A 27,721-nucleotide genomic window follows, 5' to 3' on the forward strand; every position below is an offset into this window, starting at 1 on the left:
AATTATAGAAAACTCAACCAGTTTGAGGTTTCTCCCCAGCTTTTTGACATTCTACCCTGAAGGTGGCACTCACGGTTATGAGCCACTGCAGACAGCATGACAAGTGTAATGGTTGCTAAATCTAGGGGCTTATATATTTTTATTTCACCTGACTTACCTGTAGTTTGATACAATTGCTTTCAACTTCTTTGTTATCATTCTTCAAAATTTGGTGTTCCTGGTGTCTGGTTCACTGTTTGTTCTCCCTCATTCTTTTCCAAGCTGAATTTAGAAGAAATGCCTAGGCCTTGTGACTTGGCCAAGACTGTCCTTTGAACCCACTGTTTTCTGCAACTTTTAGGAGAGGCCTAAAATTAAGCTACCTCCTCTCTGAAGACGGCCTGTCTATGGTAATTATCATTAAATGTTGGCTAATGAGATGAGAAGTACATCAAACATAGTTTATGGTTAATATGGGTAAAATATGCTTAGGTCTAGCTTATTAACTTAAAACTCACATTATAGCTGAATTAGATTCCTTTTGTATAAAACAGATCACCGTTCTAAAACTGGCTTGTTGATTTATCAATAGATGCCCCTTGGTCCTTCAATATCAAGCTAGTTGGAAGTGTTACAGAATTCCATCCTAATCTAAAATATGGGACTTTAATAAAAACTCTATTCTATGATCTAGCAGAATTTTGCTCAGAATGCTTTTTCATCCTCTTTTCATTTACATAACCTTAAAAAAAAAAAGCCAAATGAAGGTCCAGACCCATTTTGGAAATCTTAAGATAGTCTGTGGACCGTCGAGGATCCGTGGACCACAGATTGAAAGCCTCTGTCCTAATATATTTTCTCCATGGTATATATGCATTGTTTCTGTATTACTTGGTGTACATGAGCTACCATTTAAAAAAGGAAAATTCAATTTAAAAGTTGTTAAAATTTAAGAATTCAAACTTGAGTCTCAAATTAGTATACTGAATTTGTGGGTCTGCAGATGGCACAAGTGTTCGTTGGCTGCATACCATGCAAAGAGGCATATGTTTAATAGCCTCTCTAAAGTGAGCAGAATGGATAAAAACAGAGACCTGAAGAAAAGTAGCAATGAAAGAATAGTAACCTGAGAGGAAGAAAGAAAGGAGAAGCCTGAAGAACAGATGGGTGGCAAAACAGAGTCAAAGATCAGCATAAGTGGACAAAACAAGGTAAGAGTTGCGGGAAAGGATCATACAAAAAGGAATGGAAGAATAAAATTGAGGGAAAAGGCAAAGAGTAGAAGAAAAGTTGAAAGGGCTTAACAAAAATCAAGTAAAAGGATCCAAGACTGAATTCTATCTTATGGCCCAAAGCATTCTTAAGAGACTCATTTTCAAAGCTAGGGAACCATGTGACACATTCAGTTTCATTTCTAGAACAAAACTCCCTGGCAAATGAATACATTATAGGGATTTAAAAAAAAAAAAAAAAAGCAAGCGTCTAGCCCATCATGGTATCATCTCAATTTAGTCAACTCATACACTGAAACTTACCACAAGAGATTGCTCTAGCGTGGCATGCCTCTCCTCCTTCTCGACTGTTCGTCGACAGTCTGGACACACCCACAGTGGAAGATGCAGCATACTATTTGCTTTTGGAGATGTAGAAAGTGCTGTTTTGCTAGAATTTTTAATCCCGCTCTCTGAAAGCAAGGTGTCTTTCCGTTCACTTCTACAAAGAAGACAATGCTCGCCTGTTGTATATGGTGCCCTTTGACCCAAGCCAAAAGTAAATGGAGTCTACAAACAAACATTTGAATAGACAACTGGTTATTTCCATGCTTAACGGACAAAAGTCATCTTTACATTTCTTATTCTACAAAGTATTCAGTAGGAACAAAGTCTGTGTTAATACTTCATGCATGCTTTGGGTGCATTGAAACCCCAATGCTGAATATCCTATTAACATAGAACCTGGAAAGTCTTATTGCTATTATGAATAAGGCTCCATAATTACACATTTCATTTAAATAAAAATTTACTTTTTGAGGAATGCACTATAGCTTTCTACTATTAGATGATTCAAAGTAGAAGTTAAAATAGAAGGGAAAAATTGAACTCCTTTCACTATTTTCAATGTTTATTGTTGTTTTTTGTATTAAAGGGAAAGAAATTAGGAAAATATAATGGCTCCTTAGACTTCCTTCCCTTCTGTCTGCTACAGGCCCAGCTGCTCCTTCAGCATCAGTTGTGGTCCAAACACTTAACTAACTTGGCTATAAAGACTGGATTTAGCTTTTGCAAATCTGAAGTGGCTTACAAGAGGGCCCCAAACTGCTTTGGAATGAAGTCATCTTAGCATTTTAAAGCTATTCCTTTCCTCCAAACCCTCCTCTGGACAGTGGATGTAAAAAGGAACAAGTTTCCAGCAATAAAATGCCTACTGTGCACTATCCAAAAATGGTGTATATAATGTGCCAGTATCAGAAAGGCCCAATAAATTGAGCATTGATTTTTCAAAGCTGCAGTCTATAGAGTCAAGCATCAATTCTCTTACCTATCTGGTCATAGATTCCAAGATCAGAAGGGGCCATTGTGATAATCTAACCTGACCTCCTATACAACACAGGTCATAGAACTTTCCTAAAATAAATAAAAGAGCATATCTTCTAGAAAAACATCCAATCTTGATCTAAAAAAAAAAAAGAATCAGTGATGGAGAATCCACTAGGACCCCTGGCAAAAATTGTTCTACTGATTAGTTACCCTCACTGTTCAAAATGTGTGCCTTATTTCAATTTTGAATTTGTTGAGCTTAAACTTCCAGCCATTAGATCTTATTATACCGGTCTCTGCTAGATCGAAGAGCTTAGTATTTGTTCCCCATCTAGATACTCAGACTGTGATCAAGTCATTCCTTAACTTGCTCTCTATAAAACTAAATAGATTGAATTCCTAGAGTCTGTCACTATAAGACATGTTTTCTAATCCTTTAATCATTCTCATGGTTCTTCTCTGAATCCTCTCCAATTAGTCAACATCCTTTTTTGGATTGTGGACACCAGAACTGGAGACAGTATTTTAGCAGCAGGCACACCAATGCCAAATACAGAGGTAAAACCTCTCTACTCCCACTCAAGATTCCAGTTTATGCAACCAAGGATCACATTAGCCCTTTTGGACACAGCCTCACACTGAGAACTCATGACAGTGGAGGAATAGGGACACTCAGGAATTTTGGGTTCCAGTCAAGATTATGGAAGGGAGTGTTCTCTAGGGGTCACACACCCTTCAGGCCCTGTTTCCTCACAAGCCTGACTTCTTCTGCCCATCGAGTCCGTGCTAGTCTTCCTTTCCTACCCCACTGACACTCAGTCATCCATTCTCCCCAGCACCCAGTCCCAGTCTCCTCATCCAACTGCCATTTCCCCACTTGCTCCCATTTCCCTGCACCACCCCCATCCTAAGCTTCCAGTCTATCTTCCTCTTTCCCACTCTTCGCCCAGCCAAACCCAGTCTCCCCTCCTGGCTATCTGTCTGATCTTAGTCTCCCCCTAGCAGCTAGTTTCTGCCTGCCTCCCAGTCTTCATAATCAGTCCCAGGCACCACTGCTTCCAGTCTCCGTCTCCCCCCAAACGGCTTGGCTAAATCTACTCTCTCTGGCACCGATAGTACTGGAGAGAGAGAGACATTCCCTGCTTTCAGTTCTAGTTCCTGGCACCACAGCAGCCTGCGGCATTGAGTGTAACAACTACAGGGATAGTCCTGCTCATCCCCTGCAGCCCTGGGTTGGTGCAGATAAAATCTTCGAAGAATTTAGCTGCCAAACTGTAACAAGTCACTACTGAGCTCGTGCAATTTCAGATTTTTCAAAAGCTTATAACTGAATGAGATTTGGGTGGTGTTTCCAGGGAAGATCAAGGGGCACATCTCTGACATAAAGGCCATCCCCTACCAAATTTCAAAGCCTTTCTTCAAAGCATGGAAGCACTAAGGATTCCCAATGCCCTTAGGTGTTTGTATTTTAAAAAAACAAATACAACACTTCAGCATTAACAAATAGCCAGTACTGTTTTGGAAACACATTGAAAGTTCGCAACATTAGAGTACAGCTGGATCTCTGACACTCACTTTGGCACAACAAGAGGATCATATCAAGATGTAGACCAATCTTATTTGTGTCCCACTGACTCTACTCTCTTCCTCACTGCAGCAACAACCCCCATCCCCTAATGCTGCCGTCTGAAGAGAATCTGCCTGTATTTTCCTCACTGCAGCATCAGGCAGTCCAAATGCCAGGAACAGAAGATTCACAGAGCTGAGACTAGCATCAAAAGCTTCCTACAGCCATTCTGGAAGGTGGGTGTGAAGAAAGAATTAACAAGCGCAAACCTTCATAAGAACACAGTGATTTCAGATAGTCATGTTGTTCCATCAATCCTCTCCACCTACCCACAAACTTTCTCCAGGAAGTAGAAGGTCCTAAGGCAGTGGTGGGCAACCTGTGGGCCACATGTGGCCCATCAGGGTAATCTGATTGCAGGAACAGCAAATTGCGGCCACTGGGAGCTGCGGGGGGCCATGCCTGCAGACGGTCAACGTCAGCAAAATGTCTCATGGCCCGCAATCAGATTACCCTGATGGGCCACATGTGGCCCACAGGTTGCCCACCACTGTCCTAAGGTGTTTAGCCAGCTTTTTTCACTACCTGTGAAACTGTCTACAAGGTCACCTGCCTCCTCCTGATCCTACCTGCAAGCTGCAGACACCTCACCATTTCCTGCCATAGTAATTTGCATTAGGGGAAAAGGAGAAAAGCATTGTCCTCATGCAAACTCCCATTGGAGGGACTTTTGAGAGTGAAGAGGCCCCCTTTGTGTCTCCTTATGAGCTAGGCTTGGCTTGTCCCTTCATTGGCTCTGCCCAGTCAAACAACAGATTTCAAAAGCAGCAAAGTTAGTCAGCCACTCTTTCTAGGAGGGCTGTTCCTGGACCCACCCCTTCATGCAACAGTTGGGTCTTGCGGATACTTGGAACCAGTCTGAAAAGCTTGCAGCAGGTGGCCTGGCTGCTCATCTCCTTGTTCAAGATTATTTTTTTCAGAAGTCAGGCTGTCTCCCTGATGCTGCCATGAGGATCTGTGTATAGCTATTTACCAGTAGATCCTTACGGACAGCAGCAGCAGCAGGGTTTCTTGCCCCCAGAAAGGAAGACAGAAGTGTAAAGATCTCAAATAATAATTAAAAGGTATGTATCAACACATCCTGACCTTCAACCTTTTAAATAGGTTAAGGTCAGGGAAGCTGGCCTCCAACCTTCCTATACAAGGATTTGTAGATTCAGTCTAGATTGTTGCATTGTAGTACAAGGAAAAATAAAACTAGTCAGTACTATTTAAAGGAGAACCACCACCACAAACAGCAGGAACAATAATTTCAAAGGCTGGCCATCTAGAAGATTCCCTTTGTTTATATTTACAGCACAGTTTTAAACGTTGAACTACAAACATTTGGTTCATAAAATGAGAAACATCACTTGATATTCAGAAAGAGAGGTGGGGCGACTTATACGCAGTGGTAGTTTCTAAACTATTTTGTATTCTAACAAAATTAACATTTACCATCTTGACTATGGGCAATCCGAGATGCCAACTTCCTGTTACTTCTGCCACAGTAAAATTGCAACTAGTCTCAAACATATCTTGAAACAAATCAATCAATTCTAAACCCCTACTTTCATATCTTTGCAACTTTCTCAGAAACATGAGGCTGAAATCTCTCATGCTTTCTCGCAGCCCAAAAGGTGGAGAATGCATGCATACTTGTATGTGAAAACATCCACAACAACAGTTGAGCTCTTTTTCAATTACATGAACTTTAATCTAGATCCATACATGTGTACATTTCACATTTTCGAGGTAAAAAGTGTACACTTGGGGGAAAAAGTTTGCACTTTGCTAATCAAATTTCAAAACCTGCCATAGCCTTCAATGAGGAAGAGTATCCGATGTCCGTAGAAGTTTGCTTATAATTTTATTTGTTAACAAATTTGGAAGAACAGAAATGTCAGCATTACTTAAATGGAATATTTATTAATCTATTTAAGTTTGTTTCCAAGAAGAATTTTTTCTTTTTGTCTTCAGAACAAAATTAACATGACGCTAAAGTTGAGATAATAATTTAAAATTTTCCCTATCCATGTTTCCACCTCAAAGATTATTAGCTCAATAATTGTTTTAAAATCTAGTTTACTTTTCACCATTCATGCTGTCATTTTTGTACTTTGTTAGCTTGCACAACAAAACCATTTAGTGAGTTTCATAAGCACATTGCTATTTGGGATATAAATCTTCCAGGAATTTTTTTACATTGTTTCATGAAAATAAAAATTCTGTTAGGGTTTGTAATACTTTAGTATTTGATTCAGCATCAAGGTAGTCTATCCTTACAGTGCTGCACTAGCGCAGCTGCACCGCTGTAGTGCTTGGTGAAGACGCTACCTATGCTAACCGGAGAGCTTCTCCTGTTGACGTAGGTACTCCATCTCCCCAAGAGGGGATAGCTACGTTGAAGGGAGAACCCTCCCCTCAACATAGCACTGTCTACAATGGGAGCTTGGTCGGTATAACTTTTTAGGGTAGACCAGGGCTACCACGAACTTCAGTGAACAGAGTCAAGCCCTAAAACCTATATTAATGAGGTCTCCGCCGCATTTTTGCACTTCAGTACTTCTTCCATAAATAAATCGTTCAATGACTATTGACCAACCAAACTTGACTGTACCTACCTGAGAAACACCTGTGAACTCTGATCCAACGGAACTGTCTGTAAACTGGGTACCATTTAATGAAACCTAGAAAACAACAAGAGTAGATGGATTGTAACAGCTAAGTATTTTTTGTTTTTTACTGCATCTTAGAGAGAATGGCACTTGCTACCACCACAATTGAGCCTATATCTATAGCATTACAAGCCTTTTTCGAGAGGACTTGACAGACATTTTTTCCCCTTGTGATAAAATTCTCCAGATACAGGAGTTAATAATGTGGACATTTCAAAGTACAGCAGTATGAGTAGGAATTGAATGGATCTATTACAAATGCAATTCAAACACCAAATATAGAGCAAAGTCACCCAGTGAAATGGATATAAGGACCAAAAATATGATTGCCTGTTTGCTCAAGTTTCCGGGTTCATGTAAGCCTTTCATTAACTGTTCTCGTTTTTGTATTTTTATCATCTTAATTTACAAAAGTTTCACCTTTTTGGAGGTTCTGCATAATATAGCATAGAAAAATAGGTTTTCACATATTAGCTAAGCAATATTCTTCCCCTCAGAAAAACATTTTGAAATTAGATAATATATTTTAAGGCCAGAAGGAACCACTTGGATCATCTAGGCCGATCTGCATAATGCAGGCCACAGAATTTCATCCAGTAATACCTGCATTAAGCCCGTAGTCTCAAGTTTAACCAGAAGTTATCTTTTAGAAAGACTAATTTTCCACCCTCCTCTCCATACACACTGAACTAAGCATTGCCTGATAAGCCACAAGTGACACTATATGTCACCAAACCCGAATAAAGTGAAAATAGGACACAACAATAAGTCAATGACAACACTCAAGAAAGAGGATGACCTGGTTATGAAATTATCTAAGAACAAGATTTCAATTCATCTGTGAGAGAAACAAAGTGCACTGCAGGGAGGGTGAGAGGGGAACTTTCAAATGTCAATTCTTTTCAGTGGGTTTTTACTGGGGGAGAGGAAGGAGACTTATCCCCATTCCCTTCTCTTCGTTTGGGTATTGCCCACCCTCTGAGATTTCAGACAGGTCTTCACTTTATTTTCATCAGCCCCCGTCCCCTTTTCCCATTTCTGTTTATCCCTTTTTGTTTCCCCCACTCCACTATGTAACATTAAGTGAGATTAGTATGATAAGGAACTAACTAAATACGACACCTCTTACTTAAGAGAAGCATGTATTTGTGTCAGATCTGGTCACTTAAGTGAACAGAATATGCTTTTACTCCTGCTAGCCACAGAGGCCACGGACTTACAGTATGAGCTAGAGTCTATTATTCCTGCACATCAACAGAACTAGGAATTTCTGACCAATGATGCCTACTCACTGGATGGCCTTGAATAAAGATTTCTACCAACTCTTCTCCCTCCTACCAGTAAAAAAAGTGGCTCAATGCCTTACTCACAAGAGATGCTGCAAAGATTAACATTATCAGGGTGTTGTGAAATCACTAAACTCTACTGTTACAGGCTATTAGTGACACTGACAAGGCCCAACGACCAGATGGCTTAACAGACTTAAATTATTCAGCACTGTCCGTCCCCTAGTCCAATTCAAACAGTAGCGGGGTGCAGGTGATCTCTATTTTGACATGAAGTTTAATTGGACAAGGTTAAAAATTTTATTTTTTTCAGTGTATTGCTGATTTTTGTATTTACAATGAAGAACTGCATTAGTTGTCTCAGGAAATCTGGAGGCTCTAACAGCTGAATCGGAGCAAGTGAAGCTTGACACCCATGAAGGTGTGGTAGCTAGGTTAAGTTTTTGGCATTCAGGTGGTTGCTTGCCCAAAAAAGGAGGGGGAAGAAAGCGCTGCATCCCCTCTGAAGTATCAAAAGCCCAGCAGGGTTTTACATTGGTGAAGGAGGAGTCCCTCACTAGTTTTTCTAGTTTTACAATCAGATTTACCTATTTGAAAATTCTTCTCTGTTGTGAGAAAGATTCACACGAGGAGGTAATACACCCTGTCACAATCCCGCACTGGTGAGGCGAAGGCTAAGGAGCTGCTCTAGACACAGGAAGCCACACCCCCTCGTCTCTGCGTGGCATGCTCCCAGGGGCAGGAGCATTCAAAAGGGAGCAGGTCAGCTCAGTCTGGGCTGACTGAGGAGGAGAGCAGTTGGGTGCAGCAGCCTCCTGCCAAGAAGCTGCTAGGACTGAGTCTATCTAGTGAATCTTCTGGAGCAGAGGGCAATGACTTGCTGTCGCCAGGGGAAGGAGCTCCAGAGATGAACCTGGGAGGAAGGTAGGAAGACCGAACTGTGACATCAATGGAGGTACAGGAAACAGGTAAGAAGTGATCCACGGAGAGTGAGTAAGGGTAATAGATCTTAGGCCACGTATACGTCCTACTGCTTTGAAGGGCCCTGGGTCGGAACCCAGTGGAGTAGGGTGGGCCTGGGTTTCCTACCCCCACTCTGGGGACTGTAGCCGCTAGGCAGAGTGGCCCTTGACTCTGGCTGCTGGGATACACTCCCACGAACTGTAGCAGCTAGGCAAAGCGGCCCTGGACATCCATCACTAGGCAGTACTGCCAGCCCTGCCCACAGAGGCACTCCCCAACAAAAGGGGAAAGAGTGAAACTGAGTGCACAGCAAGTGCTATCAAAAGTACAAAACAGGAATAAAGACAATTTCCCTCTTTTCATTAGTTATATTAATGTTATTTGTAACAAATTTAGTAGCATGATTAAGTGGGCATTCCTTTAACTTTTTTCTTGTTAAAATTTAGCTTCTAGAGCACAGTTATGGGATAAATTATTCAATAGTATAGTCTCAATATACATACAACATAAAATAATGATAGTCCCTACTACAACCAATGTGCTTGCAACAATCTAGATTGCAGGATTTGGAGAACACTAACTGGGTAATTGGCATTTATACATACATTACTCCTGAGGGCATTCTGTGCCAAAAAAAATAATAAAAATTCTGCACACGGTATTTTAAAATTCTGCGAATTTTATTTGACAAATAAATGTGGAGGCTCCAGCACGGCATTGGGGAGCACAGGCCACTGACTGCACAAAGGTAGGAGATCACTGTGCAGCTCCTCTGGGGACATGGACTCAGTGGTGAGGCTGCAACCAACCCTGACATAGTGCAAGGATGGAGTCTGCCCCAGAAACACACCAGGGCCCAGCCCCTCTGTGACAGGTGCACCATGTGTGGGCAGGCAGGCTCAGCAAGGCACGATCCAAGTGTGGGGTCCAGGTGTAGGTTAAGAGGCTTCTGTGTGGGGCAATCTGGGTGTGAGCAGCTCAGTGGGGGATCTGGATGCACAGGTGCTTGTTGGGGAGCTCTGGGTGCAACAGTAATGGGACTCTTGGGGGGTCCAGGTGAAGGTGGTTGGAGCTCAGTGGCAGGGGTTGGGTGTGGGAGAGAGAACTTGGCAGGGGGGTATGGGTGTGGGGTGTCAGTGGAGAGTCCAGATGCAGCTGGTTGGGGCTCAGTGGGGCTTGTCAGGGTGGTCCAGGTACATGGGTAGTGGAACTCATCGGAAAAGGGGCGTGTTTCTGAGTGTGGGAGGTGAGGCTCAGTGGGAGGGTCTGGGTATGAGGAGATCTGGATGCAGAGGGGTTGGGCAGATGGGGGAGCAGCTCCCTCTATAGGGATCCCTCCCCCTGCAGCTGAGGAGCGACAGGTGCAAGAAGCTGGGGTGGGGGGGAGGGGGGAGTTTGCAGAGCTTCGTTCAGCCGAGGTAGAAATTTGCGGGTTGGTCTTGGGTCGGCCGGGTCTAGCAGCTGAGCCCAGTGCAGGGTAGGAACCATCAGCTGGGTCTTCCCTAGTTCCGCCTCCTGCCCCACAGTGATTTACCTCTCTGCTGGCTGCCCTGGGCCCCCAAAACATCCTGCTGGAAAGGGTCGCATGACCGCTCTTGTGGCTTCTCTTTGCTTTCCCGTCAGTCATTTTTCTGCGGGGAAGCAAAGAAATCTGTGGGGAAAGTAAATTCTGCACATATAAGGTTAGACATGGGTCATAATTTGCTGACTGCTATCAACGATAATGAAGGGGTGATTTTATCAGAGCTTCAGTGAGTTGACCACCAAGTTACAGATTCTGAAATTCCATCTTAGCTCATTTTAAAATGATAAATGAATGCTGAATCAAATAGATGTGCCAGAAAATGAAAAGTGAGTGACTTATCCATGTTTGGTGGAAGTACAAGAGAATAGAAAACTTGCAGACAGGCCTTCTTAATCTGACATTCTCATTACTAAGCTCCAGAACAGTTCTATAGAAGAGTTTGATTTTGTAACTTACACATTTGTCTACTGCTGTCTGAAAATTGTAAGTTAATCTTTCAATTTCCAAAATCTTTTCAATGGAAGACAGACGTTTAAGAAAGTTGGAGCAAAGCTTTTTTACAAATATTAACAGTACTACATTATTACAAAAAATGCAAAACTATTTATGGAGAGAGTGTTTAAGGTGACAGTAGCCAAATAGCAGACTTAGTCATATCAGAGGGGTAGCTGTGTTAGTCTGTATCCACAAAAACGAGGAGTCCAGTGGCCCCGATCTGCTAGTCGTATCAGAACAGCCTACTTCACTCTTAAGTAGCTACGAGTGCATATATTCTTTATATGAACAAACACTGTGCTGAGGTGAGTACTATATTGGGAAAAGAGGAAAATGTGTGCTATTCAATCAGTTAATGTTCTGATATAAGAAAGTTATAAAAGTTAGAGTTGAGTATGTTGCCATCAAATAGCATTAGGACAGGTAGCACACCCTGAGGAAAGGATATGCTATCAAGTGTAAATTCAGGCTGGTGAAAATAACGTAAGACTACCACATATGGCCTTATATTTTGATATTCTAAATATCACACAGGATTAATAGATTTCAACGTTGTTTTCCCTCTGACTAAAGATAAATTTAGTAAAACCACTATCGAGCAAGCATTTTAAAAAAATGTTAAGACAATAGAAGAGTCTTTCCTTCTTTCTGCGATAAAGACAGGATTTAAATGAGATATCGGATGAACCCATTAATCAGAATGTTTTATTTATGCCACTTGCTACACCACCTATGCTTTTTAAACCAACCGTACTAGAGTTCTACTTTGAGGCTGAGCTCTCTCCACTCTAACCTTCTTTCAGAACTAAATCTTCAGTTCTAACTAACACTTGGCAGAATGGTACAAACAGAAATTTAAGTTTTTTTCAAGAATTCAGCATCATACATGTTTTAAAAATCACCCATGAAAACGCCACAATCCCAACAAGACAGTGAGCTATATGCATAAACCAGGTTACATGAAAAAGGCGTTGACTAATCTGTGTTCTGGAGGGACAACTCCTCATGTCACCCATTACCCCTAATGACGTCACATACGCGTTAAAAGAGGGTTGACAGATTAAAGCCCTCAGGTTAGATAAGCAGTTACCTAAGACTACCCTCCTGAATAGTCTCGAAGAAGAAGATAGAGCTACTGTCTGCCCCTGCCAGGGACTGGTGGTTAACAGTACCAAGGCTTGATCACCACCTCATCTCCTTCTCCAAAAGTAAGGATACAGTTAACACTTTTGCTTGTTAATACTGCATTATTTAATATTCAATGCTCCTGAAAGCTTTTAAGTCTTATAGGAGGTACTGCTGCCACAAAACTGCGCAACTGTAGGGATGCATATTAAAAAAATCATGTTAAAAACACAGAAAGATCTCTTTACAATTACACCCTATATTATGAAGGGTGCAAGGCCTAAGAAATCAGTTTGTCACAACACACATTGTTTTTTTATAGTTCTCTCAGCTTGCACAATGAAAAAAAACCAGTTTCATTACCAGGTTCATAGTTTCTAGCCACTTAAAAACCACAGTTTTAAAAACATTTAAATTTGTCTTTTATTTTGATTTTAGTGAGTACATTTCTTTTGCTCTTCAGTAATATAGAAGTCTTTAGAACATTTAAATTTGGGGCCAATTTAAGACTGCATCCCTTGAAGGGCCAACATCCCAAAATAAACTTTTCAGCAGTGGCAATCAAAACTAGAGCTTCAGCTCTCCAATGTATTATCATAGTTTGTTGACAAAGTAGTGCAATAATACTTGGTTGTTGCAATAATGGTCTTTGTCCTTCATATTTAAATAAAGAGCTCTGAAAAACTGTTTGTAGGTTATTGGTAAAAAAAAGTGTCCACAAAAACAGACTGAGAACTAGTGATGTTTTAATTAAGAAAGGCGACACTATAGGTGTGCATTTCTGGGTGATAATTGCTCACCTCAGATGGCGATGAACAGAAGGCAGAGTTATTTCTGCTAACACATACTCGTCAGTGTCTCACTACTATAGCGTAGAAACTAGCAAAAAACAAAACAAAAAAAACCAAAACGAATATTTACTGATTGCTAATGTCATAAGTATGACTACAGCCAACCAAAAGACATAGTGCTAAAGGCATCTCATAAAATGACAAAGTTCCTTGATCTATATAAGGGATTTCAGAGTTCGTAAGAGTCAGTGAAATCTGCTACAAAACAAAAAACACTAAGATTTCAGCAGAAACTTAAAGCAATATAAATTGCAAGAAGTGTCAATTTATTTATTAATAATTTTGAAGTGTGCCAGGGTGACTTAGGTTTCATTCCAAGCATTAATGTTAACAATCAATCCACAAGAATTAAGCTGTGAAAGAGACAAATCTGTTTAAGGACCATCTCTTGTGAAGAAACCATGCTTTTCAGGGAAGTCAACAATTCCTTATATCTTAGAATCACAGAACTGGAATGGACCTCCAGAGGTCTTCTAGTCCAGTCCCCTGCACTCAAGGCAGGACTAAGTATTATCTAAACCATTACAGAATCATAGAATATCAGGGTTGGAAGGGACCTCAGGAAGTCATCTAGTCCAACCCCCTGCTCAAAGCAGGACCAATCCCCAACTAAATCATCCCACCCAGGGCTTTGCCAAGCCTGATTTTAAAAACCTCTAAGGAAGGAGATTCCACCACCTCCCTAGGTAACGCATTCCAGTGTTTCACCACCCTCCTAGTGAAAAAGTTTTTTCCTAATATCCAACCTAAACCTCTCCCACTGCAACTTGAGACCATTACTCCTCGTTCTGTCATCCGCTACCACTGAGAACAGTCTAGATCCATCCTCTTTGGAACCCCCTTTCAGGTAGTTGAAAGCAGCTACCAAATCCTCCCTCATTCTTCTTTTCCACAAACTAAACAATCCCTGTTCCCTCTGCCTCTCCTCATAACTCATGTGTTCCAGTCCCCTAATCATTTTTGTTGCCCTCTGCTGGACGTTTTCCAATTTTTCCACATCCTTTTTGTAGTGTGGGGCCCAAAACTGGACACAGTACTCCAGATGAGGCCTCACCAATGTCGAACAGAGGGGAACGATCACATCCCTCGATCTGCTGGCAATGCCCCTACTTATACAGCCCAAAATGCCATTGCCTTCTTGGCAACAAGGGCACACTGTTGACTCATATCCAGCTTCTCTTCCACTGTCACCCCTAGGTCCTTCTCTGCAGAACTGCTGCCTAGCCATTCGGTCCCTAGTCTGTAGCGGTGCATGGGATTCTTCCGTCCTAAGTGCAGGACTCTGCACTTGTCCTTGTTGAACCTCATCAGATTTCTTTTGGCCCAATCCTCCAATTTGTCTAGGGCCCTCTGTATCCTATCCCTACCCTCCAGCATATCTACCACTCCTCTCAGTTTAGTGTCATCTGCAAACTTGCTGAGGGTGCAATCCACACCATTCTCCAGATCATTTATGAAGATATTGAACAAAACCGGCCCCAGGACCGACCCTTGGGGCACTCCACTTGATACCGGCTGCCAACTAGACATGGAGCCATTGATCACTACCAGTTGAGCCGACAATCTAGCCAGCTTCCTATCCACCTTATCGTCCATTCATCCAGCCCATACTTCCATAACTTGCTGGCAAGAATACTGTGGGAGACCGTGTCAAAAGCTTTGCTAAAGTCAAGGAACACCACGTCCACTGCTTTCCCCTCATCCACAGAGCCAGTTATCTCGTCATAGAAGGCAATTAGATTAGTCAGGCATGATTTTCCCTTGGTGAATCCATGCTGACTGTTCCTGATCACTTTCCTCTCGTCTAAGTGCTTCAGAATTGATTCCTTGAGGACCTGCTTCATGATTTTTCCGGGGACTGAGGGGAGGCTGACTGGCCTGTAGTTCTCAGGATCCTCCTTCTTCCCTTTCCCCATTAGCCTTTTTCCAGTCGTCCAGGACCTCCCCCGATCGCCAGGAGTTTTCAAAGATAATGGCCAATGGCTCTGCAATCACGTCCGCCAATTCCTTTAGCACTCCAGGATGCAGCGCATCCGGCCCCATGGACTTGTGCTCGTCCAGCTTTTCTAAATAGTCCCAAACCACTTCTTTCTCCACAGAGGGCTGGTCGCCTCCTCCCCATGTTGTGCTGCCCAGTGCAGTAGTCTGGGAGCTGACCTTGTTCGTGAAGACAGAGGCAAAAAAAGCATTGAGTACATTAGCTTTTTCCACATCCTCTGTCACTAGGTTGCCTCCCTCATTCAGTAAGGGGCCCACACTTTCCTTGACTTTCTTCTTGTTGCTAACATACCAGAAGAAACCCTTCTTGTTAGTCTTAACATCTCTTGCTAGCTGCAACTCCAGGTGTGATTTGGCCTTCCTGATTTCGCTCCTGCATGCCCGAGCAATATTTTTATACTCTTCCTTGGTCATTTGTCCAATCTTCCACTTTTTGTAAGCTTCTTTTTTGTGATTAAGATCAGCACGGATTTCACTGTTAAGCCAAGCTGGTCGCCTGCCATATTTACTATTCTTTCTACACATCGGGATGGTTTGTCCCTGTAACCTCAATAAGGATTCTTTAAAATACAGCCAGCTCTCCTGGACTCCTTTCCCCCTCATGTTATTCTCCCAGGGGACCCTGCCCATCAGTTCCCTGAGTTTGTCAAAGTCTGCTTTTCTGAAGTCCAGGGTCCGTATTCTGCTGCTCTCCTTTCTTCCTTGTGTCAGGATCCTGAACTCGACCATCTCATGGTCACTGCCTCCCAGGTTCCCACAACTATGATTCAAGGAAATAATTTAGGTCATTAGCTCAATAGCCTGAGCAGCAAAAATTGATAAAGATTTCAGTGGTAGCTGTGTTAGTCTGTATCAGCAAAAAAACGAGGAGTCCTTGTGGCACCTTAGAGAGAGTAACAAATTTATTTGGGCATAAGCTTTCATGGGCTAGAACCCACTTCATCAGATGTATGGAGTAAAAGATACAGGAGCAGGTATAAATACATGAAAGGATATGGGTTGCTTTACCAAGTGTTAGGTCAGTCTAATGAGCTAAATCAATTAACAGCAGGATACCAAGGGAGGAGAAATCTCTTTTGAAGTGATAAGAGAGTGGCCCATTACAGACAGTTGACAAGAAAGTGAGAATAACAGTAGGGAGAAATTAGTATTGGGGAAATTAAGTTTAGGTTTTGTAATGACCCAACTACTCCATATGGTGTGTGGAAAGAGAAAGTTCCAACAATTAAAAAAAAACAAACAATCACATACACGAAACCCTAAGCTTCTGAACAGAGAAAATGAAAATATAAAGCCTGAACAAAAAGACGACCTATCCTATGGAGAGCGATCTGAACCAACAGCAGTTCTCTCATGCTTTGCTTAAAAAAAAGCAGCACAGAGTTCAGAAAAGATGAGGGCTCTTGTCAGGAAATTATACCCTTGTATCTAGAGAAGACCAGTGGAAAGTCTATCTTAACCACCTACCAACCAAATCATCATCATCCACAACTACATTACTCTCAAAAGCAGCCAATCTGACTTTGTTTGAAATAACTAAAGGAAGTTCAGTGGGGAAAAGCTGAGTTCCCTGGGTGAAAGGGAAAAATGAAAATTAGTGAAGAATTTAATCGCACTTCTGGATGTCAGAAAAAGTGTTAAACATGGCTCCATCAATTGCCACTAAAAATTCGCTTTTGGTTATCATTGTGATAACCAAATGATAACCAATGTACAGCAGTTATTTTCTACATCTAGGATAGCTATCGATGGTGCTTTTATGGCCACCCTATCACAATAGTATCTGAGTGCTCAACAATCTTTAATGTACTTATCCTCATACCAACCCTGTGAGGTCAGGAAGTTCCATTATCTCTATTTTACAGATGGGGAATGGAGGCATATGCAATTCCTCCTCTGCCTCAAACATCCAGTGTGACTTTCCCCAGGTCTCACAGGATGTTTGTGGGAGACCAGGAATTGAATCCAGATCTCACAGGGTTCAGGCTAGTGTTCTTACCACTGGACCATCCAGTGGAACAACTGCGGTAACTGTGGCAAGATGCTGACACGGCTACTATATAAATGTATACCTTGTGTGACGTATTTGAATATGCCAGGATCAGGGCTGTCATGCCAGTGCACACTCCATCTATTGTAGTGTAAACAGTATACATGGCCATACTCTCCAGCATGTTTAGCCTGCAGGAAATACATGTTCATTGGTGACAGAGGAAATGTTGCCTCAAGAAAATGCAAACTCTGGCACCAGGCAATGAAGGATTACCTAACCTGAAAGTAAAAGAAGGAAAATGCCAGGGAGAGAGAGCCTAAATGTAGCTCTCACTTACACAGATATGAGGTGGTGGGGCCTGGGAGTGCTGAGGAGGTAACTCACTTAAGCCCTTTGGGAAGTAGTCAGATGTCATCTAGCAGCAGCCTATTAGCAGTATGTAGCCACTAATACATTTAGAGATCACATTTTTACCTTGACTGGGGCAGATTTTACATCTAGTTAAAAAAACATTGATATTTCCCCAGAGATATTTAAACAAGTATGTCGGTTACAAAAAGACCCAAAACCATCTCATTAGTGTGCTACCAACCTTGTTAGTTCTCTAACAAAACTGCTTCAGAGCTGTTACACCAGTAGTCTAATCATATTTACAAAGTTATTGAAAGTTTTTTAATCCTGTATAAATTAAGACTTCATGAACTTTAAATGACATTTTGATTCCAAATTTACTGTTTAATTTTTGTAATGATTGAAACACTTCATCCTGCAACATTTCATTCTCTCATTACCACTGCTGCAGCAATGCCATTTGAAAACTTCACTAACCTGTGAAATTAATGCTTTGTGGGTTGGGGAATGGGAGCCTTGTTAGTGTCTGCACATTAGCTGCAGATGAAGATGATTTTTGTTAATGTTTTCAGTTCAGGCTGAGTTTTAAATAAAAACGAAAAATTGTACCAGTATAGTTTAGCAAAACTAAAAATCGTTCCGAGAATAGATTATGTAAAATATTATAAACAGCACAGGTGGACAGCTTCTAAGGGTATTTTTTAAGTCTAGGAAATCACATTAAACTACATTAAGAGAGTGAGGCAAGTTTAACAAAGAATTCAAAAGCCAAGAACTAACTGAGTTAGAAAGTTAGCTAAACAACCTTAATTATGCCTTCTTGTGAACATGCATTGGTCTAGTTAAGCAATTCAATATTCCCCCCTTTCCCACACACACAACCTTAAACACATCTGCCACATCTTATAGTACTGTGCATTACTCCACAACAGTCATGAGTATGAAATACTGACCTACACTTATACTGATTTGATAATACATAGAGTAATAGAATAATTTAAATCTTATAGCGTATAGGCTTCCTTAACTTGTGGCTAAGAGTGAAGACAGACTGCACTGCCGGGAAAAAGTAAATAAATAACAGACATCCAGTTCAGGTAAGTGCCCCTATTCAGGTGTGTGCTTTAAATATTTTCTTAAGTGTTTTACAGACCAAGGGACTAAAATTATAAAAATACATACATTAAAGAAGGTGACTTCTATACAAAGTCTGTCACATGTACAGTAGAACCTCAGAGTTACGGACACCTCGGGAATGGAGGTTGTCCATAACTCTGAAATGTTCGTAACTCTAAACAAAGAGCAGTTCAGGCTCCAGAGCCAGCAGCTGACACTCCAGGCCAGGCTTCAGTAGCATCTAAGCTCCCTACTCAGTGGGTGGGGACAAGCAGCCCAGACGTGCCTACTTTTAAGATGCAATGTAGGCACAGTACAGTATTTGCTTTTTTTAAAGTTTTGGCTCTGCTGTGGCTGATTGGTTACTTCCAGTTTTACCAGGTGTCCAGTTGATCGGTCAGTCCGTAACTCTGGTGTTCATATCTTTGAGGTTCTACTGTACTTACAATGAAAATAACGTAAGTGAGCAAAAATGAAGTTACAAGATACTAGGTATCTGCACTACAAGAAAATTATATGAATTAACAATGCATATGCAGCATAAGAGGAAGACAGATTATGTATACAACTTTAAAGTATCACTTTCTGACTCAAATACTTAACTATGGAACCGTACTATTCTCAATTTAATAGCTTGTAGACATACATAACACCCCCGTAATAAGAAAAATCCACTAGTTTAAAAAAAAAAAAAAAAAGGCCTACCCCAACTAAATATATTGGGCCACTTACCCACCTTAGACAAAGACAGATAAGACAGCTCAAAACAGACTTTTTAAACTACTGAGACAGAACTCAAAATATTAATTATAATAAGCTGCAGAAAAGACCCTGCCCGCCAAGACATTTTAACCACTAGGGAGATAAGTGTATTGGATTGTAACTTGAGTTGCCTGAGTTTAAAAAAACCCATCCAAATCACAAAGTTCCCACCAAGACTTGAAGAGCGTGTAAAGGACTTGTGTAACACAGAGTATAAGGCAAGACAAAAGGAAAGTATTCCATTCTGCCTAATTTTCAGATGCTGAGGTAGGAGAAAATGTAGGCTACAGTTATTGGAGAATGGGGTAATTGAAAACTCTCTGACTAAGGGATCTCAGACTAAGGCAGATCCCTAAGTCCCTCTTCCAAGAAAAGAAGATTTTTGCCAGAAGTTATGGTGCGACATATGAAATAAGAAGCTACATGTCTGAGGTCTCCCAAAGTGGAACCAGGAGTTAAAATTATGAAGCCATAAAAACAGAAGGAGGTATTTTACTTATAAAAGTAGACAGATCAGTAAGTCATCAAGTTAATTATTTCATGTGTTTGATAAGAGTTTTCAGGGAGGGTTGAGATATGTTCCTTGAGAATCAAAGTGCTTTTCTGTTTCTTTAATCTATTGGCTGGCTAAACTGATTTGTTACCTTGGAAAAGCCAGCATGCTTTCATTTAAATAAACAATACAAAACCATCCACAAAGAAAGGAAGTCTCTAGCAGTTTGAAGAAAACCTAAAAAAATGTGAGCACAGAGTAACTGATGTAGAGTTGTCTATGTAACTCTGCAGCAAGCCTAAAAATAGCTCTAAGATGTCAACTCAGATGCCCAATGACAATTTAAGGTGTGGTCTACCCTACAAAGTTAGGTCCCATAAATCACCTTGCATTGACTTATTTGTGCATGTGTATCCACACCTAAGTTTGTCTCCAGCTGACGTAAGACTCCCCATTATAGCTACACAGTAAAAGCACCTCTCCAAATGGCACAGAATCATGGTCGACCTACTGAGGTTTATGCAGTCCAAGCATAGACACTTGGACTGCATGTGGACCTGTGTATCAACAGTCCTCCAGCAGCAGTCCCACAAGGCCCCACACTCCCTGTGATTGTGACCGCTCTGGTCAGTTTTAAACTTCACCACCCAGGGGTTACAGAGACTGGAAGCTACCACCCCTTTTGAAGCCCTTCACATGTTTTTGAAATGCCTTTTCCTGATTGTCCATCTTGGCAACCACATCTAGCAACTCACCCATGTTGTGAGCAACTGACCATGCTGGCTTCATGCACCAGACATACTCCTGCCTGGAGGAGACATGATATACTGGATCTCTTTCCCCACAGGCCCAGGACAGGCTGTGCAACCACAGCTACAGACCAGCTGTAGAAACATCAGCATCTACAAGAAGATTGCACAGGAGGCATGCAGGCAAAGAGATATGATGGGAATCAGTACTGCATGAAAGTGAAGGGGCTGTGCCAGGGAGGTCAATAATAGATCTGGTGCTGCTCTGCCATAGTTGACGAAGATCCCACCAGCAACCCACAGACCAATGTGGATATCTTGGAGGAGCCCAAGACAGAGACCCTTGCCATGAACAGTGACAAGGAAAGGGGGGGGGGAAGGCGCGTGCAGGGAGTGCAGCAGGGGACTCTAGCCAGGCTATGAGCCAGGACGTGATTGAAACTCCACCAGTGTCTAGCCAGTCCTGCCAAACGAGTGCAGATGAGCCTGATGAAGGGGAAGGGAAATTAAGTATGTTTCTGCATGCATTTTCCTTTACAACGTTTAGAGACAGCACCTGACCCACCCCCAATTTAACAAGACAAAGGTATCTAGTTCATTGTTTTACTGGTATAAGAAGAATTACAGCTACAAACAAACAGAGGTAGAGCTGGCATCTGCTTTTCATTCATTCATGGGTTAGGCGGGGATGGAGGGAGGTATGGAGAGCACTTTGGTTATGTACATAGGGAAATCCCTATGTACAGAAGAGGTTCCATAAATACGTTATCAGCAAAAGACAAAGAAAAGTGTAGATTCACTACTTATTGAGTAATGTGAGCTAACCGCAAATGACATTAAGAAGGCTGAGATGTTCAATGTCTACTTTGTTTCAGTCTTCACTAATTACTATTAATGACAAGGGGGAAGGAATACAAGCCAGAATAGGAAAAGAACAGGTTAAAGAATATTTAGACAAGTTAGATGCAATCAAGCAAGACGGGCATAATAAAATTCACCCTAGGGTACTTAAACTAGCAGAAGCGATCTCTGAACCATCTGAGATTATTTTCAAGAACACATGAAGAAGAACACATAGTATCTATCTTTAAAAATGGGAACAAAGAGGACCTGGGGAATTACAGACCAGTCTGTCTAACTTTGATATCTGAAAAGATACTGGAACAAATCAAACAATTTACCACAGTCTAGAGGATAATAGGGTTATAAGGCATAGTCAACATGTATTTGTCGAAAACAAATCATGCCAGACCAACCCAATTTCTTTCTTTGACAAAGTTACTGGCCTAGTGGCTGGGGAAAGCAGGAGATGTGATCTTGATTTTAGAAAGCTTTTGACCCAGTCCCACATGACATTCTCAAAAGCAAACTATGGAGATACGGACTAGATGAAATTACTCCAAAGTGGATGCACAACCAGTTAAAAGACCATATTCAAAGAATAGGTATCAATGGTTTGCTGTCAAATTGGGATGATGTATCTAGTCAGATCACACGGGGGTCTGTCCTGGGACCAGTACCATTCAATGTTTTAATTAATCACTTGGATAATAGGAGTGAAGAGTGTGCTTACATCAAGTTTAAGAGGGGTTGCAAGCACTCTGGAAGACTGGATTACCAGTCAAAATGACTGACAAATTGGATAATTGGTTTGAAATCAACAAAATGAAATTCAATAAAGTGCAATGTACTACAATTCGGAAGAGGGGACAAAAATCAAAAGCACAACTACAAAATGGGGAATAACTGGCTAGGTGGCAGTACTGCAGAAAAGGAGCTGGGGGTCATAGTTAATCATAAGTTGATTACATCTACAAGGTGAAGCAGCTGCAAAAATGGTAAATATTGTAGGGTGTTTTAATAGGAGCATCATATATAAAACATGGGAGAGAACTGTCTCTGTCTGCTATGCACTGGTGAGGCCTCAGCTGGAGTACTGTGTCCAGTTCTGGGCATAATACTTAAAAAGATGTGAACAAATTGGACAGAGTCCAGAGAAAAGCAACCAATATGACAAAAGGTTAAGAAACCCAGAGGTATGAGGAAAGCTTAAAAAACTGGGCATGTTTAGTCTTGAAAAAGTAGACCGAAGGGGAGATCTGATAAGTCTTCAGGTATGTTAAGGGCTCTTATAAAGAGGACAGTGATCAACTGCTCTCCAGGTCTACTGAAGGTAGGAAAAGTAGTAATGGGCTTAATCTGCAGCAAGCGAGATTTAGATTAAATTTTTTCCCCTAAAATCTAGCTATAGTACTGGAATAAACTTGCAAAGAAGGCTGTGGAATCCCCATCACTGAACAGGTTAGACCAAGGGTGGGCAAATTACGACCCAAGGGCCGGATCCAGCCCAACAGGGCTTTGGATCTGGCCCATGGGATTGCCACCCCAATGGCACCATGGGCCCCGCGCCACTCCCAGAAGCAGCCAGCACCACATCCCTGCGGCCCCTGTGGGAGAGGTGGGACAGAGGGCTCCGTGCGCTGCCCTTGCCTGCAGGCTCTGCCCGCCCCCCCTCCCCAGTCCCAATTGGCTGGGAACAGGGAACCGTGGCCAATGGGAGGTTCGGGGGAGGTACCCGCAGGCAAGGGCAGCGCGTGGAGCCCTCTGCCTCCCTCCCCCAGGGGCCGCAGGGACATGTTGCAGCCGCTTCCAGGAGAGGCGTGGCACAGGGCCAGGGCAGACAGGGAGTCCTGGGTTAGACAAACACATATCAGGAATGGTCTAGGTATACTTTATCCTGCCTCAGCATTGGGAGGCAGGGGAGAATGAGACTAGATGAGGTCCCTTCCAGTCCTGCATTTCTATGATGCTATAATACCAGGGGAAAAGAGTGAAAATTAATGGCCTATGATACACAGGTCAGACATGATTGTCCCTTTTGACCTTAAGCTATGAATCAGTGAAACCTCAGAACAGACATTTATGTACAGAGAATATTACGTTTTTACCGCAACATCTCTCTTACTCTATCCAAGGCCAGAGTTAAGGTTGGGCATTTAAATGTAGTTGTGGCGAATTCTGCTTGTGGGTGGTTATTTTAGACTACAATTGAGTTTGACTGCTTGGCTATTATGTGGTTCAAATAGCAAGGTATGCATGTTGAGATTCGTGTAGTTGTGAATGTTGACAGAACTGGCAGTTCTGGTGACTGCACTAAAGAATGTGCAGTTACAAGTCTAATTTACTGTCAGGTAAATATACTATGGTACAAATTAGTGACATCTTGCAGGGGAATTTTCTAGGTTTTTACTAAATAGGTGTCAAAGCAGATATTTAACCACACTGACATTATCAATATTAGAGAGAAATGGGCAGGGAGCTGGGGGCCATGTGTTCATTCTAATCTATGTCAGGAAGGGCAAAGGAGGAAACAGGTCTGGGCAGTAGAATCGCTGCTGTCTCCATGGCCCCCCCACTACGTTGTCGTTCCCACGCCAATTACATAGCCCAGTTCCTTGTTCCCAAACAAAGGCTTAATTGTTAGTGAACACAGGAAAAGGAATGAGGCAAGCAGGCTAGACATTGGATTGGGAAACTGGGATCAGCAGCAAGACATCTCACTGGGCAGCTCTACTTCCCTCTCCTTTTCCCTTCTCCACTGATCTACTCAGTCTAGCTGCAAAACAATTTTAGCTCTCAATTTTTGGATGTTTAAGGCTTTGTGCTACTGAATTTGAAGTCTCTAACATGTGACTCTGCCATCTAAGACAGTGGATCTCCATTGAATCAGAAGTTACATGAATGTAAATGTGGCTGCTTCGCATGATGAAGCATGAACATTGCCAAACCAATCACTCTGAGTTGTGAGTCTTTTGGGTGGGGTAGGGGTAGATTTCTTGTAATTGTGACAACCGCTTTTTTAAAAAAAAATGCGGGTTTTTTCCCCCCCCTTCTTCTTGGGAAACTGCACCCAGAGGTATTTCAGGAACACATCTTCACTGGGTGGTTACCAGTTGTGTTTCAACAAGCTGCTGAAGAACAGGTGATCTAATATTTTCCTCTGACGAAAAAGAAATAGGTCTGGAAGAATAAACCAAGAATGCTCCTATTCACTACTGCTATGAGGCAATTTCCGCCATGTTAAAAAGTTGTGATAAGATGGAAGAAATTTTTAGGAAGAGACCTAAAAACCTATTCCATAGTTGTCACTAAAGTAAAAGGTTAGAATTTTGAAATCCTTGAATATTACTGTTTATCATCTCAGTGGATCACAAAACTCTGAACCATGCAACCAGTGAAACTGTGTCCCCCAAAATATAAGTATGTAATACAATAGATAACTCATCTTTGTTTATGTTACCTATTCTTTTGGGACTAGGTTACCTGGGGGCGGGGGGAGAAAGGTTTAACAGTTGCACCACAGAAAGTTTACAATACTCTGTAGTCATGAACTTGAAATAAGTATGGTAGCCAGTTCTCAATACATAATTAAAATTCATGGTTTGAAAAAACCCTCTCTACCCCCAAGGAAGTGATACGTCTCCTTGAGAGTGTCACCAACTTCTGCAGAATCTAAGTTTTCATTTTTAAAAAATTTCCAATTCTTATGATTGTGCTGATGGTTCACATTTGGAAAGCTAAGTATATCTGATGCATTTTTGTCTTCCTAAGTCTGCAGACAGCTCAAGTGCCTCTAATATAACTTGGGAAAGTTTTGAGTATCAGTAGGGTAATAATCAGTGGGTTCATTTTCACTACAGCTATTCAAAACCCTTTGGATAACAATGAAACTGACAAAAATCAGTCCGTTTCCCTCTACTCTTGCTTGGAATAGTTATGAGCAGAAGCAGAGGAAGACATTAATGCTACTTCACTAAGAGGACTCCTCAAACTGAAGTTAGGGAAAGGGATAGGGTAATGGAGATAAACCTGCACAACAGCCCAGGGGAGAGGAGAACACAGAATAAAGACAACCACACATACAACCGCAGCAACAAGGAGAATCTTGGGGATTGGGAAGAGAGAATGCATCTTCTAAGCATAGACGCCACCTTCTGCTCCCACCAGTGGGTGCTCAACCCCATCTGCCCCCAGCCCCGCCCTGACTCCACTCCTTCCATGAAGCCCTGACCCAGCCCTGCCCCCATTCCAACCCCTTCCCCAAAGTCCCCGCTCCAACTCTGCCCCCTCCCTGCCCCTATTCCAACTCCTTCCCCAAATCCCCACCCTGGTCCCACCTCCTCCCTGAGCACGCCATGTTCCTGCTTCTCCCCTCCACCCCATCCCAGAGCTGCCAAACAACTGTCTGATGGCAGCCAGGCAGGAAGCACTGGGAGGTAAGCGGAGGAGAGGGGACACTGCATGCTCAGGGGAGGAGATGGCGGCGGTGAGGGGAGATTGGCTGCCAGTGGGTGCAAAGCGCTCACTAAATTTTCCCCGCAGGTGCTCCAGCCCCAGAGCACCCAAGGAATCGACGCCTATGCTTCTAAGAACATAAGAACGACCATACTAGGTCAGACCAAAGGTCCATCTAGCCCAGTATCCTGTCTTCCGACAGTGGCCAATGCCAGATGCCCCACAGGGAACGAACAGAACAGGTAATCATTAAGTGATCCATCCCGTCACCCATTCAGGAGTGAAGAAGTCCTTTATTTCCCACACATCCACACAATAAAACTTCAAAACTGATTTATATTACAGTAAGTCAAATTGAAGAAGACTTGTGCTTCCACCATGAGACATCTTTCTTCTGCAGCAATTTACCTATACCTACACAAGTCGCTGCTATCTTACAACAAGATCATGGAGCACTTAAAATGAACTCCAAACAAAACCATTAACTTATGACCTGCTGTGGTAGCAGCTTATTGAGGATCAACAGCCTGGAGTAGTTCAGTTCAGAAAAGCTAAGCAATCACTTGGATACGAACTTCACATAAGTTATAAACACTAAAGGCTGACAAAGCAGTATGGTAGTCCAGACATGGTTAAAAAGCTGGTGGCAAGATGGATGTTGTATAAGGCAAGTATTCTGTTTCCAAAGGCTGCTAAATACTACAAATGAAACTGAATGAGCAAGACTAGCAAGGAACTACATTAGCTTCAGGTAGCCACTTCATAACCTTTGCTTAATAAGAACTCAAATGATGTATTTTATTTCAGTGATTTCCTACCCCAAAAATAAAAATTTACATGAATACAGAAGAGTATGTACTACACATGTACACATGCCATGATGTTAATACATTCTTAAAGAAAATTAAGTATAACAATTTTCTATTAGTGACAGAAGTCCAGAAATTCACACTCAATGGTGGCATTCTAATTAAAATCACAAAGCTTCACACATCCTTCTAACCCCAGCTCTAAAAAGTTTGAGTCATTTAAATTGTTCAGTTTAGTATTTAAATACCTACACTACTGTGCCAAAATTCTGTTTCCATATTTTGTCTTAACAGCCACAAAAGGCATAAAAAATGCTCAAAAAAAGATCATTTACTCAAAGCATTTTAGTCAGGTGGGGCTATCCACACTTAATTTTTTGGATCAAGATAATTAAAAACTGGAGAAAAATGATAGTTTTTAAATAGTTTATGTTTTCACACAACGTCTGATTCTAGCACCATCCTCAGAGCTTTTTATGTGCTTACCTTTGGGAGTTAAAACTACCACTTCCGCATACTGGTTAAGTAGGAAATGAAGCAGATCTAATTTTCAAATAAAAACTAGTGCCCCATTTAAGTGCAGTAACACTTGGTTCTTGATGTGTAAGAGAAGTGAAAGTTCACAACAGCTATAATTTATTTATTGGCTCAGAAACCACCTCAGCATAAAGCTACTTGACACCAGTTTCCTCGCCTCAAAAAAGCATCAAAGATAACAAGTGGTTGAAGACAGTATGCATTCCAAAGCTGGCAATGCCACCTCTTCTCATTTGCACTGTGCTGCCATAGATGCATTCTGACAGGATGAGGTTTTAAATGGAACATAAGTCAATGTAGACTTAGAACACTTGGCAGAATGTCACATTAACACTGAATATTTTCAAATAAATAAAAAAATAGTTATTTGTAATGGACTGCTAAATCCCAATAATGAAATGCACAGATTATGAAAACTCATAATTCACACTAAAAGAAAATTCTTCAGAGACTATGATATAATAAACTCCCTCCACCCATTCTGGATCTGTATTAGTTTTACCAAGTGAATGGCTGTGATTAGTTATAATACAGAGGCACTGAGAGGTAGATAATAACAGGGTTTAAAACATT

The 27,721-nt window shown here is 41.8% G+C and overlaps 1 protein-coding gene across 3 annotated transcripts in view; it reads right to left on the bottom strand.

Annotated features, from left to right (window-relative positions):
- Nucleotides 1–27,721, bottom strand: part of FAM193A (family with sequence similarity 193 member A) — a 100,874-nt gene that overhangs the window by 62,887 nt on the left and 10,266 nt on the right. For 2 of the 3 annotated variants that reach the window (XM_037898198.2, XM_037898197.2), the window contains exons 2-3: nucleotides 6,747–6,812; nucleotides 1,515–1,760 (exon numbers count right to left, since the gene is read on the bottom strand). In XM_037898198.2, the coding sequence (XP_037754126.1) occupies nucleotides 1,515–1,760; nucleotides 6,747–6,812 (312 nt within the window). The remainder of the gene's footprint in view (nucleotides 1–1,514; nucleotides 1,761–6,746; nucleotides 6,813–27,721) is intronic. The other variant, XM_037898199.2, reaches the window with a different exon arrangement.

Source organism: Chelonia mydas, chromosome 4 (genome assembly GCF_015237465.2).
Source record: "Chelonia mydas isolate rCheMyd1 chromosome 4, rCheMyd1.pri.v2, whole genome shotgun sequence".
In the NCBI taxonomy this organism is placed as follows: domain Eukaryota; kingdom Metazoa; phylum Chordata; order Testudines; family Cheloniidae; genus Chelonia; species Chelonia mydas.